At 38.5% G+C, this 17892-nt stretch overlaps 1 protein-coding gene across 4 annotated transcripts in view; it reads right to left on the reverse strand.

Annotated features, from left to right (window-relative positions):
* The window catches only part of TBC1D5 (TBC1 domain family member 5), a 467560-nt gene that overhangs the window by 214767 nt on the left and 234901 nt on the right, over nt 1-17892 (reverse strand). For all 4 annotated transcript variants that reach the window (XM_071222301.1, XM_024566252.4, XM_053929611.1 and 1 more), the window contains one exon: nt 222-330. In XM_071222301.1, the coding sequence (XP_071078402.1) occupies nt 222-330 (109 nt within the window). The remainder of the gene's footprint in view (nt 1-221; nt 331-17892) is intronic.

The following is a 17892-nucleotide window of genomic DNA, read 5'->3' on the forward strand; positions in this document are numbered from 1 at the left end:
CTATTTCAAAGGACTCCTTTACCACCACCGGTTACTCAGAATTAAGGTGCTTCAACCTCATCAGTAAATGTCCTATGAAAGATAAACATGGATGGCCGAAAAATCGAGAGTGAAGTCTCTTGGAAAATTCAGTGATCCCCCGCATGGGTAGCCTTCCAGGGCATCAGGTAATGTGTTGATATACTGCAACCACAAACTGTAAATAAATATTTTCTTCTTACCTTCCAGCAAATGCTGCGGAACCTGCTGCTTCTCAGCTGCCCATTAATCCCCTTCTGCCTTATTGTTGCCAAGTAATTGTTGTTTACAAATAGTTCTTCCCATTCTTTCCTATATGCAAGAAACCAAAGCATGGGGATCCTTTTGTTAAAATTCTGCTGCTTGGAGAGGAGTGCTACAGGAAATTAATTTTAAATAAGTCTAAGAAATGCAACTTTTAAAATGTATAAATTTAGTTGTGCACTGTTTCTGAATGCATGACTGTCTTTTTGGACAGAGTTCTTCTGTAGATTTAATGAATATGTAGATCGCTATAATTATGCCAGCTCCCGAAATACATAATGTCTATGGAGGCTATTCCACTCCCTCTAAAATGTTGGTAGTGCAGTTCAGTGAATAGACAAGATAAAAACTGAATATTAATACAAGCTTATGACTGCGTTAGCCATTGACAAAGACATACATGCTCCAAAAACCCACAATGAAAAACGCGTATTGTTGACTTTGCTGGATCCATACATGAAATACCTGTTTAAATGAACCCGATTCTCTTTTAATGTCAGGCTGGGCAGGTAAATATAACAGAAGACTAGTTTCCTTAACTTTTAGTGCTATTTACTGTTAAAATCTCTGCAACTTCTTTCTACATGATCAGTTTTAAAATTTTAACAGGTGCAGGCAAATTTGAAAAAAAAATCAAAAAATTAAAAAGCCTCACTGTAAAAACTGTTACAGGCAAGCTTGAGTACCTTGCAGTACCTATGGCTGAGCAGATAAACAACTGAAATATGCCTCCCAGGCATGCAGACACCAGGGGCCTAACACCTGTGCCTCATTAATATACAAGTAAATCTGCTCTACTGGGAAACAATTGGAAATTAATTGTCCCAAACCATTTACTGAGTTTGAATAAAGGAAGTAGACTTATATTCCCGACATCCTGCACCAACTAAACATCAAGAATCATTTGTCAACAGTTGAGGCAACCGAGTACAGCTTTATTAAATTTCAGATATCATAATGCTACAAGAGACGCATAACTTCAAATTTTTAAATCAAAGCTAAAAGCCTGGCAATCTCTTCAGAGATTTTAGAAAAAGACAGCCTCTAAAACCTCAATGCGGAAGTCATTCTTCCACACATACATGCAGTTGTCACTGACCGGACCCTGCTCCTTTTGAGAAAGGACAGGCTTCTGCGCTACGCCGTCTGAGACAGGGGAATGTAACCAACTGTACCCTGCAGCTCAAAAACCAGGCTGTGGAGCCAGCTGCATCTTCTCCACAGTTCTCCAGAACAGTGACCAAGACAATGGCGTGGAATCCCCCACTGCCACAAGCAGGACGAGTTCCAGCCTCCACCCTGGGGCTCCATCCCCAGGCACACAAAGCCTCTCTCAGCAGGGCCTTCTCGCTCAGGACACTGAGGCGGACACTCACTCCAGGAATACCTTCCCACCACCGACCGTTCCACATAACCTTCCTCCTCTCATCACTGCATTTGTAAGAGAAATAATATTTCGTGTATTTTATTTTAATTTGCACTTGTATCGTTAATGAAACCGAACATTTTTTATGCTTTTGTGTCATTTTCTTTTTTTAAAAAAAAAACCACTTCCTTTCCTGTCTTTTGCCTGTGCTAAGCAGTATAGGATGGTGGTTAAGAAAACAGACATCAGAACCACATTCCAGGGGCAGAAAGACAGCCACGCATTCAGAAACAGTGCACAGTTTACTGGCTACTTAACTAGATGTGCAAGCGTAAGCCAGTTACTTAACCCCACTGAGCCTCTGTTTTATCATCTGTAAAATGTAGTAATAATGTTAGCATCTCCCTCTAAGAATTACTATAAGGATAAAAATATATGACAGGCCCTCAGAAGAGTGTCCAGCGTATTGTAACATTAAACAATTAATATTATTATTAATATTATAATAATGCTTTTATTATACTATGCCTTATCACTGGTCCAAGAGAGTGGTTTTTCATACATTGACGACATCGCACCTTTACCTGCCACATAAATGTATGTATTTTTAACCCAATCATCTTTATTCTTCTATACCCTGAAGCTTTTTAATTTGTATTAATTTATAATATAAACCTAACATTAATTTCTCTTGATGATCTTTCCACTGTTTTCATGCTTAAGTAGTTCTTCGCCACTCCAAGTTCAAAGAAATATTCGCTGAAATCTTAAGTTTTAAAAATTACTTTAGTCTGTTTGTATTACCTATAATATTTAAAATACATTACCCATTTCCCAACAATTTCATATATATTATCCATCTACCTCACTAAGTTTTGTCTTTATCTGGTTTTTAGTAATACTCAAAGACGAGATCAGCAGCGAGCACACAGAACATTGTAGGGGTGCATCTCAGAAACTGTATGTTTACATAGCTGTGGTCTGTGAACAAAAAGCACAGATTTCAAATGCATTTTAAACCCAAGAGGAATAAGAATTTGTGAGAGATGATGCAGTTCCATGGCCTGAAAACAACGATACGTTCCAGATCAGAGACGGAAGTATGAGGCAATGAATCCCTAGCCTCTTGCAAAATCAGCTTCTATTCAAAGGTACTGTGAAAGTAGACACAGCTGGTGGCTAGATTCATTGCCATCTTGTGAAGTTCAGCAGCCTTTTAAGGTCAAGTTACATACTACTTATGTAATGAAGGATAATCATTTGTTAGCTTAAATAAGATCCTGTGCCTTGATTATGGTGTTAGTAAAGGGAAAAGGAGACTGAGGCATATGAAATGGAAAACACTATCTCTGAAATTCACAATCATTTAAACATACTCATGGCTACTCATAGTTCCAAATGGGGTATAACATCTGAAACTGATGATGAGCTCTAAGAAGAGAGCAACATAAAGACCACAACATAACCTATTAATTGTCTTTTTCTTCTATGGAATAGTGTTTTGTTAATAAACTGTGATACCAAATATGTAACAAACATATAGTGCCTACTATGTGCTTACAACTCGGAGATATCTTTTAAAAAGCCTAAAGTGAAGGGAGTAGATGGATGTGCAAACCAGTAACAATATGATTAAGATACAGTAGCCTGATAGTACAGAGGAGGGAGAAATAGTTTCACCCTTAAATATGAAAACTCAGTACAGAAAGTAACAACTAGCAGCACTGTAAGCACTGAAGTGCTACAGCTAACAACTGAGCTGTCAGAGGTTCATTGGACTCCAAAGGGCAGAATGTTGAGAAGTTTAGCCCTTTGCGGGGTGTGGGCTGCTGAATATGGAAGAAAACATAGGGAAAGGACAGTATGTATTGAGGAGCCAGTGGTGAAATTTTGTTTAATTGACAAAAAATAAAAGAAAGGTAGTTGCTAAACGTTGACTTATATTTTAAAAAATATATAGTGTACCTTTAATAGCAAAAAAAATGGCAATAATGCTATTAAAATGCTTAAAAATCCATCTGTCATACACATATGATTTTAGATGTATCACTTTTAACCTGTAAAACAACATTCCCAGAGTGTCTATTTTAGTCCTCTTCATAAGTGAGGAAACTAAGACCCAGAAAAAGTAAAGATGTCAAGAGAAAAAAAAAATGAGAATTAGCTTAAGCATCTTCTTGGGAAAACACAGAAGACAACACTACAGGGGAACATGATATGCCAGACATGGAAGACAAAAATTGCCCCTGGCAACAAGGCAAGATATAAGTGTGCCCTTCTACTTCCTTCCTTAGATTTTTAGTGTTTGAACATCAAGTCCAAGGGTATAGAGAAAAGTTTTCACCAGGTGGACTGGGAAGGTAAGTCAACAGCTGCTGTGAGTGGTTAAGGACTTCCAGGCACATTAAAATTTGTAAATGCCTCAAATGGAACAGATAAGAGACCTGGGCTTTGAGGACTCTCTTGACATAGCACTAGTGCCCTCTAGTGGCAATTGCTCTGCCTTGCAGGCACTGGGTCCCTGAAAACATAACCAGCATCTCAGCAGAGGGGCAGCAATGGTTTCATTTCTCAAGCCAATGTTAATGTTTTAATTAGTAGTGGCTGCCTTGGAAACTGTTGTGTTGAGAAGGATTCTGAGCCTACCTCTGTGCTCCTCAGAAAACATTGTCACTAACTAAAAATGTTGGCCATGAGCACAGCAATCATTTCTAAGGAAATGAAATCAACTTTTCAGCAGCAGCCATTGATGCGCCTTCCCACTAAGACCTACTCAGGTAGTAAAGCCTCCGGCAATCGTTTAAAAACAACAGCAACATGGATATTAACTAGAATATGCAGGGAATAAACACAGCTGATGGTCACAAGGAACTATCTACTTCTAACTATGTAGTTTAAGGTAGTATTTTCCAAGCTATGAACATTAGTAGGAAACTAGTTAAAATCTTCTAAATACAATTGTTTAAATACTTTTGTGACCTAAATAATGCATAAGTGACAATTTCTGTGGCAATACTGGACTAGAAAATTTCTGAATCGTTGTCCCAAATGATGATACACTAGGGAAAACATTTTATAATGTATATTTTATATAACAGCTTCTACTCCATTTTCAGGCATTATTTGGACAGAGGTGAATGTCTCTATGGGTCTAAAACTTCTTCCAGTGTTCTGGAAAACTTAAGAAATCTAAACAACTACAGTAATCAAAAAGAGCTCAGAGACTACAGAGTCCAGTTCTTAGAATCTTCAATACATACTTGGTTTAGAGAAGCTACTTTGGTTTTTACTGATAATGAACGCTGCTGAAAGCAGAGAAGGGGTTATGTCTGGGGAAGCTCACCAAGTCAGAGAGGATGGGAAAGGGGGAGGGAGGACATAGATGGGGAGAATATTTGAAGGTGAGGAAGCACAAGGTAGAAAAGGTGAGCCTGATGCAAAAAGGTTTATACATTTTTATAATCCTAAAGTACACGCCAATACTTGAAAGACTACCCTCTGATCATCATATTTGCTTTATCAAGTGCAGGGCAGAAGGAAATAATACATTTTTAATCTGTTTCTAATCTGCCTAGAAACACAGTGGAAGATTTCCATTAATGAAGGATGATAAATAGCACAATTCCAATAGTCCACGTAAAAGAGTAGGTAGCTGTATATGAGTTTAAAGGTGTAATTTAAAAATATTATTCGAATACAACGGGGAACATCTAAAGAAAAAATCAATGGGAATGCGAGAAGTGTAAATGAGGTATGTCAGCATCAGACAGCAAAATGTGGCACCAGATATGGGTGAGCTACAACATGAGGACCGCAGGTGCCAAGATCAACCAGACAGACACTGATGTTATCTGTAATTACCTCATTTTTAGCTTAAATCACAGGTAATGAGGGAACGCGGAGACTCGAAAAAGCAATTAGAAACTGTACTGGCTTTTTTGCTTCCTGTATCAGGAATTTTTAAAAACTTATTTTATTTAAAGCTTTTTTTCTCCATAATGAAACATCAGGGCATATCACTTATACATGTAAATAAACAGAAAAACAATGCACAATTGCTCACAAGCTTAAAATGAGTTTCTTCCTATGCCTAGGTGAAACATGTTCTCATATAACGAGGCTCCACGGAAACGAAGGCAATAGTTCCGTTTGTTAAAGTAATTTATGGTGATGTTTGATTCAGGTTTGGACTTCTCTGAATTGAAAAATCTCGCGTCTCCACTTCAATACACAAAGAACCGAGTAGGCAACAGTTTTGGACTGTCAGATGTATTATTTTGTTCTTCAAAACATAGTTTTTAAGAGCTTCTACGTTCAGTGTCATATTAAAGTGGGTAAACTCAACCAACATACTTTTTAGAAAAGGAATCAAGAAAAGCTGTACCGTGAGGTTATAAAAAATTAAGCATGCAGTAAAGGTGTGTAATCTAAGGGCAGCACTGACACCTGAGTTGAGAAAAGGATCCTGGACCAGACAATGTCTATGAAGTTGTCTGAAATGAGTATCTTTTATAGTCCGTGGTTTGCTGATGTTTCCTATGTAATTAATTTTAAATTCCCTTCTCCAGACACCTCCTTACAGACCTTTCCCCCTTCTTCCCATTCCCGGCCCATCACACGTATCTTGCTATTTTGTGGTAACTAGCATGAGCTTGGTATCTAACTTTCTGTATGGAAAAGAATTTGCCACACATTCCATAATGTAAGCAACACTGTAAGGGAAATACAGAAGAACAAATTGTTTGGAAATAGGCATTTATTTTAGCCAAGTCTGATATCCTAATGGAAACTCAATTCTATCTCTTAAAGCATGTTTTCCAAGACTGGGCTGACTTACAGGGTATTGTGCCCATAGAAACAAATGTACTCTTGAAATAATTTCCCTTCAAAAGATTTAAATGGATTACATTTTAGCTGCATCCACCATTCACGAGATAATTTCTAGATCAGCACTATTGAAGAGAATCTTCTGAGATGAGAGAAATGTCTGTATCTGACTGTCCAGTACGACTAGTCCAACTGAAAGGCTACATACTTATTTTATTTAATTGAAATGTAAATTTAAGTAGTCTTGTGTGGCTAATGGTTCTCATAGTGGACAGCAAAACTATTTTAAGGATGATGAACCATTCTTATATGTGTTCAATCTTTAAAATAACAACTATAAAGGTCCAAGGGACATAACAATAAATATACGCATGATACATACATACAATGCTATTGGGGAAAGAAGACAAGTTAAAAGTTAAGTAACATAAGTGGTTACAAAATTGAGGCCATCTCATAGAGGTGTAACGTGACACACAATTAATTCTAATGGCTACTGGTGAGGTCAGATGTAGATGTGATAGGTTATTTTAATCTTTTTTGTCCCCCTGTCTGTGTTTTTGTCTCTATCACCACTCCCTGCCCCTTGCTTAGTCCCACCGCCCTCTTCGCCCATTCTCACACACACGTTAAAGTTAGGAAAGCAAATCCTTAGTGATGACAGGGATACATCTGTAAGTTATCAAAAACGATAGCTACTGGATCACGAGCCAACAATACAACCACAGTCAACAATGAATTGGTTCAAAGACCCAGGAAATGGTCATTTTAAATGAAGACAAATGGGCAATGTGGTAAAATAAACTTTAGTTTAAGGTCCGTATGTAGTTTATAATTTGTTTGGATTAGTGTGCCAGGGAAATCAATGTCACATGGGCCTTTGAAATGATAAGGAAATATCCCTACCCAAGGCCTACTAGAAAATCTCATTTATAATTAAAAATTAAAGAAAAAAAACCTCACTAATTAAAAAAAAAAAACCCATGTCTCATTTACCCAGCATGATGAAGGGCCAATATATACCTTTTATTTTTTCTCAACCCAAAAATGTTGAGAGTATCAAACCATTTTGAGGACATAAAGGAGTTTTTGCCCAGATGTAGCATACACTAGGAACGTGGTTAGCCGTTTGCCCCCACGTTAAACAATCCCACACTGCTCTGCTTTCGGAGCTCTGCGCTCTGTTTTCACGGCACCTCCCGCACGACCACGTGTGTCAGGCCACCAGCTTCCGATTCCTATAATGGTTATGGAGTTAGCTTTAGAAATTCTAAATCTCTACTGACCTATCATTTGCTCAGCTTAATTTGTCTTTTTAAAAATAAAGACAACAAACTCTACTTTAAACTGTTATGCATTCTGGTTTCTCTTCAATATCACAAACTGGTATATAACCTTTTTAATTAAAAAAATAAGAAATAAAAGTAAGTAAAACCAGAATAAGGACTGAAAGGGCCCTCCTGTGACTAAATAGACTTTAACAAACTTTATGGATACTCTAATATTTTCCATCTATTTCTAAGTTTCTGATGATATTCTAGTTCGCTAAAGTTATTAGAAATTTGACCTCTAGATAACTGATGTGTTACTATATCCAAAGAAAAGGGGGGGGGGAATCCCTTTCCTTAATACTGGTTTTGGGGGTGGAGGAGAGGGCTGGGGGAAACGCTGAAATACAGAAACCAGGCTTGTGGAGACTACTTTGCGTCTGCACTCTGTCTCCTACGAAGGCTAGGACAATAGTGGGAGTAGTATTTTTATTACTGATTGTTTTTTTAAACAGTTGCTCTGCATCACAGGGAGAGATGAAACATTTTCTCATGATCTCTTCACCCATATTAAATTGTGTCATAAAAATTCCTGTGTTAGTCAGAAGTATTCTCCACTGCTGAAATTTTATCTTACTTGGGTTCATCTACTTCAAAAGGACCCACATCTAGTCCTGACTTCATAAAAAGGCCTCCTGTGCACGTTGTTATCTGCTATTCTGTTATCCATACACTCAGTGATTCGGATCCCAAACGCATGCCGCAAAAATGTAACTATATGACCAGAGACATCTTTATGAACCAAAGAGATGTTTCCATAAAGCTGCTACTTTATGGAAACATGGAATGCTACTATAAAACTTAAAATTAGGGCCATAAGAAAATTCTCATTTTTCTACAGAGTCTTTAAAGATACTATGATTAGGAATGGCGTCTAGAGAGAGCGAGACAGGGTCCTTTCTCTAGGGTCCATCAACAACCCAGGCAGCAGCGGGAGGAAGAAATGGGAGCAGTGTTAAAAATGCCAAAGACACCACTCTGGCTTTATTTATTGATCCTTCTCTGCTCCCTCCATTCTGTCCCAATCTCTCATGTGGAAAAACAGTCCCTGTTCAACCTACAAAGTCAGAATACAACAGAGAGGAGCAGGCTCTGGGTGTGGCCAGGGGTTAAGGTGAGGAATAGCTAGGAAACAACCACAGTTAGTTCAGAGATTATACACTTACTACTGTGGACTGAACAAAATCCAAATAATGAGATATCTGTGCCAGGTTCAGTGATGGCAGAGCTCTCCAGCTCAAGAGATCTTTAAGATCTAGAAGCACATTAAAAACCTGGAATGAGAGTTAAGAGATGGTGTTTAACTATCCTGATTTGCTTCAAATGGGTTGAGAGACTCGCACGTCATCAGAATTACTTCCCTAATCCGAGAAAGCAGCTTGGAATACAATCTTTGAAACTCCCTGAGAACATGTCAACCAGACTAAACCACTTCTATATCTATGTCAGAACACTGCATCTATAATCATGGAATGAAAACTATGTCCATATGTTCAGATAATACTAGGACGTTTTTTAAATTTCAAATACTCCCTCATTAGCAGGCTATTTTTTATTGTATAGCTGCTTTATCGATTTTCCCCATCTTTCTAGGCATATAATATTCATTCTCAGTTAGTGCCACTATCAAGTATTTCATATAATTTGGTGGTATTTAAAGATACATTATCAATACCCAATTAAATGTTTTGATCTTCGATTCAAATACACCAAACATCTGTGATATACTGAATACGTAAAAACAGCGGTTCATGCAAAGTAACGATGCCACCATAATGGAACGATATATGTACATACCCATGTCGTGTGGGTCACTTCAGCTGTCTTTATAGGTAAGAGCACAATTTTGTCAGTGAAAAATGTGAGGCCAGTCACATCTACCCATTCTAACAGGACACGAAGGCTGCACTGCTGAAGGGTAAACAATGAAGACCGTCTTTGTTCACATCGTTCGCCCCAGAAAACTCCTGTCCCTCCAGAATGTCTACCAAACATATGTTCCCGCCGCCGCCCCCACCGCTCAGCTAACTACCCCACCTGGCGTTCCCCTAGTTCTTGGTAGAACGCCCCCAGTGCAACACCAGTCGGCATCTACATCAGCTGCTTCCACGTCTGTCTGTCCCCCCTCCTAGACCATGAGAACACCAGGGGTGGGGTCTATGCGAGTTCCTCCTTGGGTCTCAGTCTCGAGGTTTGGCACATTGAGTTGCTTATAAATGGGCAGACAACAAAAATTTGAGGAATGACTGAGTGTTAGTGCTCTTGAACTAAGAAGAAAAGATATAAACATGTCAGAAAAGCTGTTGTAAAAGCTCTGGATTAAAAATAAAATGAAAAATTGGATTACTAACCACTACTACTGTCCCCTAAAAGGCAAGGTAATCTGATATGGAAAATAGACAGATGTTGAATATCACTTTCTATGTTTTAAAAGATTTATGTAACTTCCCAAGTTTCAACCCTAATCCTGTGCATTATTTTCTCAAATTATAGATCCAGCAACACAATTCAACATCACTGACCAAAGAGCTAATTGATTTTATCTATTTCATTACCATACCTAAAAACTAATATATATGTATTACAAACTCACTTACAAAAATTCCCAGGGCTGGCGGCGGGCACATCTCAACGCGGACACCAGTGGAAAGCAGCAGTGTGCCCAGGGGAAGGGGCTCCCAGAGCTGACTGACTCAGAATTGCTACCCTCATGTCCTCCTATCTCAAATGTAGGCCTGTCTTTTCAAAGGTAAACGTGTACACAGTTTTTAGATGAGTGCAGATTGCAGCTGACGATGTAAATAGACAAATACGAAAAGACGTCCAGCTACAGGAAGTAAAAAGGGCTCGAAGGAAAGGAACTGAAATTGTAACATGTATTTCAAGTTAGTCTGGGTTATGTTAACTTAAGGCTGTACTGTCATGCACCACTTAGTGATGAGGCTGTGTTCTGAGAAATGCAGCCCTAGGCAGATCTCCCGCTGTGTGAACATCACGGAGTGCACTTACACAAACCTACAGGGACAGCCTTCTACGACACCCCAAGGCTACATGGTGGAGCCGTGGCTCCTAGGCTGGCTACACACCTGTACAGCATGCTACTGTGCTGAAAACACTGTAGGCAATTTTAACCCAACAGTATTTGTGTATCTAAACATATCTAAGTGCAGAAAAGGTACCATAAAAATTCAGTATGAAATATAAAAATAGCACACCTGCGTGGGGAGATTACCATGAACGGAGTTTGCACTAACTGGGGGGGGTCAGTGAGGGGGTGGTGAGGGAACGTGAGGGCCATTACTGTACTACTGTAGACTTTGTAACCATCGTACACTTCAGACGCACTACATTTATAAATATATGTATTTCTTTATTCACTAATGACCTTAGCTTACCATAACTTTTTTACTTTATCAATTTTGTAACTTTTCAACTGTTTTGAAAATAACACTTAGCTTAAAACACATACTGCACATTTGTACAAAAATGTCTCCTTTCTTTATATCCTTTTGTCTAAGCTTTTTTCTATAGAAAAAAAATTGCTTTTTAAACCTTTTTGTTAAAAACTAAGACAACCACACACACTGGCCTGGGCCTACAGCGGGTCAGGGTCAGCATCGCCGTCTTCAGCCTCCAGGTCCTGTCCCACTGGAAGGTTTCCAAGAATAAAAACATGCACGGAGCTCTCGTTCCTAAGCCAGCAATGTCTTCTTCCGGAACACCTCCTCAGGGGCCTGCTTGAGGCTCTTCTTGAGGAGGTATAACTTCTTCAGAAATATGTCCATAGTGGTTTACTTGGGTTGTCTTTTTTTCATCACAAATGTGCTTATAAGCAGATAATCCACCATAAACATTCCTCTCTAATAATGAAAACCTTTCAGTGTTCGGGTTCATATTTTCAAATTTAAGGAGCCTGCTAAGGTCTACAATAGCTTCTGGTAAACCCTTCCCCTGTGAACTTTCTTGGGGGTTCTTTTTCATCTCTTGCAGTTTCCTTTTCTCTTACCTCTTCTTCAGCTATGAGTTCTTGTTCCAGTTCAAATAACTCAGTAGTCAGTACCTCAGGAACAACTCAGTAGTCAGTACCTCAGGAACCATACCTAGGAGCTCCTCAGTGACATCCTTGTCCACACTGAGGTTAAAGTCGTTTGCCATCTCAAGCGCAGCCTTGATTTGTGCAACTTACTTACCTTTGGCAAAGCTTCTGAAGTCATGGGCAAACTTCTTGAGTATTTTTTTCCAGATACCATTCATACCCTCCTTGGTAACATCACTCCAAGCCCAAGCAGGATTCCCGCTGCAGTCATGATGCTGTAACCCTTCCAAACCCTTCAGTATTGCATCAGGGTCTTCCTCAGTTGCAGTAACAGCCTGGACAAAGGTCCTCCTCTCAGGTAGCAGGTGGCAGAAGCTTCTATAACTCCCTGATCCATTGGCGGGACTAAAAAGGTGGGGTTTGAAGGAAGAAACACCACTTTAATATTGGGATCTTGATCACCAGTAACACGAGGAAGTACAGGAGCATTATCAACAATCAGCAAAATCTTGAAAGGTGTGTTATTCTCCAAAGAGTACTTTTCCAGTTCACTGGCAGCAATTCAGGACGGGACCTTGAAAGAGGAGCTGGGTCCTTCATGACTTCTTATTGCTGCTTCTTTAGCACACTGGCAGTGTGTGCTTACTGATGTTTGGGGTTCCCACTGTGCCAGACCACAGAGGGCTTCAATCTGTAGCCTGCAACACTGTCCCCAAGCAATACGGTTATCCTGTCCACAAAAGACTTGAATTTGGCATTGACTTGGTCTCCTCATGAAAACCCTTTCAGGTATCCTATTTCCAGAAGAGGGAGGTTTCATTCATCCATATTGAATATTTGCTGTGGTGAGTAATTTTCCTCCACAATCAGCTTTTCTACAGTTTCCAAAAACTCTTCAGCTGCCTTCAAATCAGCATCCACAGACTCAGCACTCATTTCATATTATGTAATGAATAACGATTCCTGAAGTGTTTAGGACACCCAGAACAAGCAGTAAATTCAACATCCTAGTCAGGTTCAGCCTTTTCCTTCAACACTGCAAACTTTTTGCTCTGGCCACTATTGTCCCGGTCCTGAGAGCTACTCTTCTGCGTCTGGTCTGCCACACAGGTCTTGAGAAGTGTCTCCATGTCTGACAGGGCCCCTTCCTGGGCTTTGGTTAGTCTCACTGCCTTCCGTGCATGAAGCAGATCCTGAACAGCATCCGCCACTTGGCTCCTGCTCTTCAAGATCGCAGCCACGGTGGAATGAACATGCTTGACTGGTGAGCCATAACCATCACTGATTTTCCACCTTCACAGTCTTCAGTCACTTTTAATTTCATTTCCAGGTGAGCCACTTGATGTGGCTTCTTACTAGCAACATGAGCAGTGGATCTTGTGTGCTTGGGGGTCACAATGAGTAAACAAAATGAGACTGAATCAAGCACAAGAGAGAATAATACAAGGAGGAGATGCAATAAACAAGAGGTATGAGGTTGCTGCAAGTGTTACACAGTATATGCTGTTTTGCAGCAAACTTTTTTTTGATAAGTAGAAAGAGTGCATTCTAAAAGTGATAAAAATTACAGTGTATTAAGTACATAGACCAATAACACAGTCACTTACGACCACTGTCAAATACTACGTACTGTACGGAACTGTGCGCATTACGCTTTTACAGGACTGGCAGACACTGTGTTTGTTTGCACCAGCATCGCCACAGACACGTGAGTCATGCATTGTGCCCTGCTGGCTGAGACCTCACAAGGCGGCAGGGATTTTTCAGCTCCATTATCATCTTATGGGACCACTGTTCTACGCGTAGTGTGTCTCTCACCCAAATGCCATTATTTGGTGCATGAATGTACACGACCAGTTGATTACTTAAATAGAAGGTAACATATTTCCAGAGCCTTAAGTGATCAATAATTAGTTCAGACAGATTGTAGATTACAGAGAAGCATAGATATTGACTAGATATACTATCATAAAAATAAGAAAGTTACTTCAAGAAGATATATTCAACATTCAAATGTGATTTTCATTTCTTCTATCAAATGTGGCTCCAATATGAAGATAAGAATAAAAGGTAATATTCTGATTTTGGTTTCTTGAAAATAAAAAGATCACACATTTTGTGTTCTTTGAAATTATAATTTAACTATAAAGGTTGTGGTACTACTTGAGCAAACATGGAAATAAAATATATTTAATAAAAAAGACTGTGAGGTTATGTATCAGTATGGGTTTTATAAAATTCCTCCTATGTAGTTTCTAGGTAACTATAGATATCTGTAGGTCTTATATTTTATAGAGAACTGTAGATTTGATTCTTTAATATCATTTAATGCTACCTTAGAGCTACACAGAATTTTAAAAATACTTTTCTGGAAAAAAATACTTTTCTGAGACAAAAGACAACAATGTGAGGTGAAAAAGTTCATTAAAATTCAAAAAAAATTTTAGAAGAGAGAGAAAAAAGGAAATGTGAAGAAACTAGCATTTATTACTGTCTATACAGTAGGTGACTGGGCCGGGTGTTCAGCTCATTTGTAGGCATGCCCCCTACAACTCCATGATGGCGACTTTCGACCGATGTGCCGCCAGAATTCTTAAAACATGTGATACCTGACAATTTAGTCAGGGGCACTGACCTCTTTTCCCTTAAGACTATCAAATAAAATAATTCTAAGAGCCAACACAACAATAGCTGACCAGTGTGAATGAATCAAAATTATACCTATTTTTTTGGTTATATCAGCAAAAAACTATGCTTTTTGGTGTGCCACAGAATTTTAGTGATTAGTTTTTTAACAGAGAGAAAATAATCATCCTGCCTAAGGTCACACAGTCCGTAAGTGGTGGAATCAGTAGTGGTAGAGCCTTATTTTTATCTGTGTGTTTTTTCCAAATTGTTTCCCTAAGTTATGAATTTATTCTTAAGAACTTAGAGTTTCTGCCATATAATTAGATTCCCAACCAAAAAAAGGCAGCACATCAAAGTGAGAAATGCAATGCTCTAAGAATCAGCAAAGAAATCTGAATTCTAGGTCCTCCTTTCTGAGCTATTTACTAAGCTATAATACCTTGAAAAAATAATTCAAATGGCAGGGCCGTAGGAACTTAACAAGGCAACTGGCGGTAGAGTGGGATGGGGAATTCGGGTTGGTCTCTATGATCTTTAATATATGCTATGGACCAAATGTGCTCCCCCCGCTCCGATTCCTCTAATTTATATGGTGAATCCTGAGACCCAGTGTGATGGTGTTTGGAAGTGACGCTTTGGGGAGATGGTGAAGTCACGAGGGCTCTCACGTTTAGTGCTCTTACAAAAGAAGCCCCCAGAGAGCTCTCTCACCTCTTCCACCGTGCGAGAGCACAGTGAGAAGGCCAAGCAGGAACTCGGCTGTGGGCTCTCAACAGACACCAAATCTGCCAGCATGGTACCTTAATCTTTAAACTCCCCAGACCCCAGAACTGTGAGAAATACATTTCTGTTGTTTACAAACCAGTCTCTGGTATTTCGTTATAGTGGCTTGAACAAACTACTATGGTGTAGTTTTTAGCAAGTCAAATGGTTCTATGGCTTCATAGTCTTAAAAATAACAAGTTAACAAATTTCTGTCGTACTAAGAATATAACCAGAACTTAGATTGCTGAATTTGAAATGATCTCTATTCTAATTTTTTTGAATCATTGCTTCCTTGTTATTTCAAGAGACATATGACATTCTTACATACAAATGGGGGGGGGGAAGATATTATACCAAAAGTGAATGTTAGTGATGGAAGTACGTTTCCCACTTCCTCCCAAACTGCTTATGTAAAGATGATCCACAAAAATCTTTGTGATACAACCTGAAGCCTGATTTTTAAAATTTACTCAGTGGCTACAGTAAATTCAAATTAATATGTTTTTTCGAGACTTGACTTTCAGATTATAAAAACTAACCCAACTGAATTTTTAAAAACTTTCTTTTTACCAACTTAAACACCTTTGGCTCTGTGGGGCTATAGAACATACCATATTATGAGAGTAAGGCAACTATGAAAGCTCTGATTGTTATTAAGAAATTTTAACCCCACTACTTCAAAGCAACTCTAGAAGCTTGGATCATTACTAAGAAATTATAACCCCAGACTAAGGATTGTACATGTGCCCTGACCGGGGATTGAACCCACGGCCTTTCAGTTATGGGATGGTGCTCCAACCAACTGAGCCACACCAGCCAGAGATAACCCCACTAAATTTAGACCAAGAAAAGAAAAGAAAATATAGAAAAGGAAAAAATTCCCTTTATTTCTTCAACAAAAGTTCTTTTGAAATATGAAATATAGTATTTCTTTAGATTTTAAAAAGATATAAATAATGTTGTTTGTAAGTATTTAAGGTGTTTATAGATTTTCCAGTCTCAAGTCACCTTACTATCCCAGTTGTAGGATTTACTAACTCAAAAGACACACATGCAATTCTTTTGTATATAAATGCCATTGTTTTTTTAATTCGATACCTGAGTTTCTAACTAAATTATTACAGTCTTCATTTATTGGCTCTGATTTGTAATGGAACAACCACTGGTTGTTATTTTGAACTGTGTATCATGGAGTCAACACTCATTTACAAGGTATTATTTGAACATACTCCAATTGTCAAAATCTAAAGTAGTACCAGTACATATTTCCAAACAGCACAGCTTGAGAAAATATACTCAGAAATGGTACCATGTGAAATTAAGATCTGGAAATAATGAGGGTAGGCTAGATGATTTGCTAGTGTATATAGAGAATAAAGAAAATCAGAGTTAAATATGCAAACTGATTGTAAAGTAATCTTCAATGATTTATAATATATCCTATGCCATTTATAGAATGCCAAGACAATGTCTGAAATGAAGCATTATTTAGAGTTCCCCAGAGAATATCAATAACTGGTCTGAGTTTTGTAACTAAATTGACTACTAAACCAATGGATTTTAACATGGATTTGTGGCTAAACACAACCTAATGAGACAAAAATGAAGTTATTTCTATATTTGGAATTATGACAGTAAAAAACATTACATTGACTCAAAAAACTATACAGACTTCCTATGAACTTTTGTAGAAGTTGTACTTTAATCAATAAAGGTATTTAGAAACATAGGGTAAATGAAAGGAAATTTCAAAATGTTCACCTTCAATTTATTTCATAGGTCACTGTTATACCACCTAATAAGATAATTAAAAACATGCAAGCAGCTGGTAGTGCAGCTAAACAGATTAATGTAATAGTCTGTAGTCATATATGCTGGCAAGGGGCTTGCCTCTTTGCAGAGGAGAAGGTCAGCTGCCTTTGGGAAGAGGGGGTTGGGGTGGCAGTGGGAGTACATTCCTTCCACCACATGACCTTGTGCTACAGTCACTTAGTTACACAGCTACGGCAGACTGCTAACTGGCAAACTACTTTTCTTTCACACCCAGCAAGGGGTCCCTCAGTTGTATAAGAAACAGAGAAAGCTCATGTCATCTGACAAACAACATTAAAATTGGTCTCTAAAAAAGTTACAAGATATAATGCATAAACCAATAATCTCAGTTCTTATTCATTTTCCATTTTAATAAGTCATCTGCAAATTAGTGAGGAGATGCACAATCAAATTCTAACAAGACCCAGTCTATTACCCAGGCATCATGCAACAGTCACACTGGTGCCTTGTGAGTTAAGTGCAGCTGTACTCTATTCTGAATCAGTGAAGCAAAACCCACAAAAGACACATCCAAAGTAACCCTCCCAGCCTGTGAAAACCAGATCTACGAACAGTGGGCACACGAAGCTATAGTCAGGGTACATCAATTTTAAATTTCACAATTTTTGGTCAAAATTCCAAAAGTCTGTCTCTGAACTCATGCTGATAGTAAAACACCTTCTTATCTTTATTATGTGTACAATTTTGTTATGTAAAGGCAATCTATAATACTGTATCAGAGATTGAGAGCTTCAAGCCTCAGGTTAGGCTTGTTCTTAGCTCTGTTTCCACTAACAGACCAAAGTCATTTTCCTTGTAAGACACATTTTCAGAAATCTTCTTTTTGG

Source organism: Desmodus rotundus, chromosome 8, assembly GCF_022682495.2.
Source record: "Desmodus rotundus isolate HL8 chromosome 8, HLdesRot8A.1, whole genome shotgun sequence".
In the NCBI taxonomy this organism is placed as follows: domain Eukaryota; kingdom Metazoa; phylum Chordata; class Mammalia; order Chiroptera; family Phyllostomidae; genus Desmodus; species Desmodus rotundus.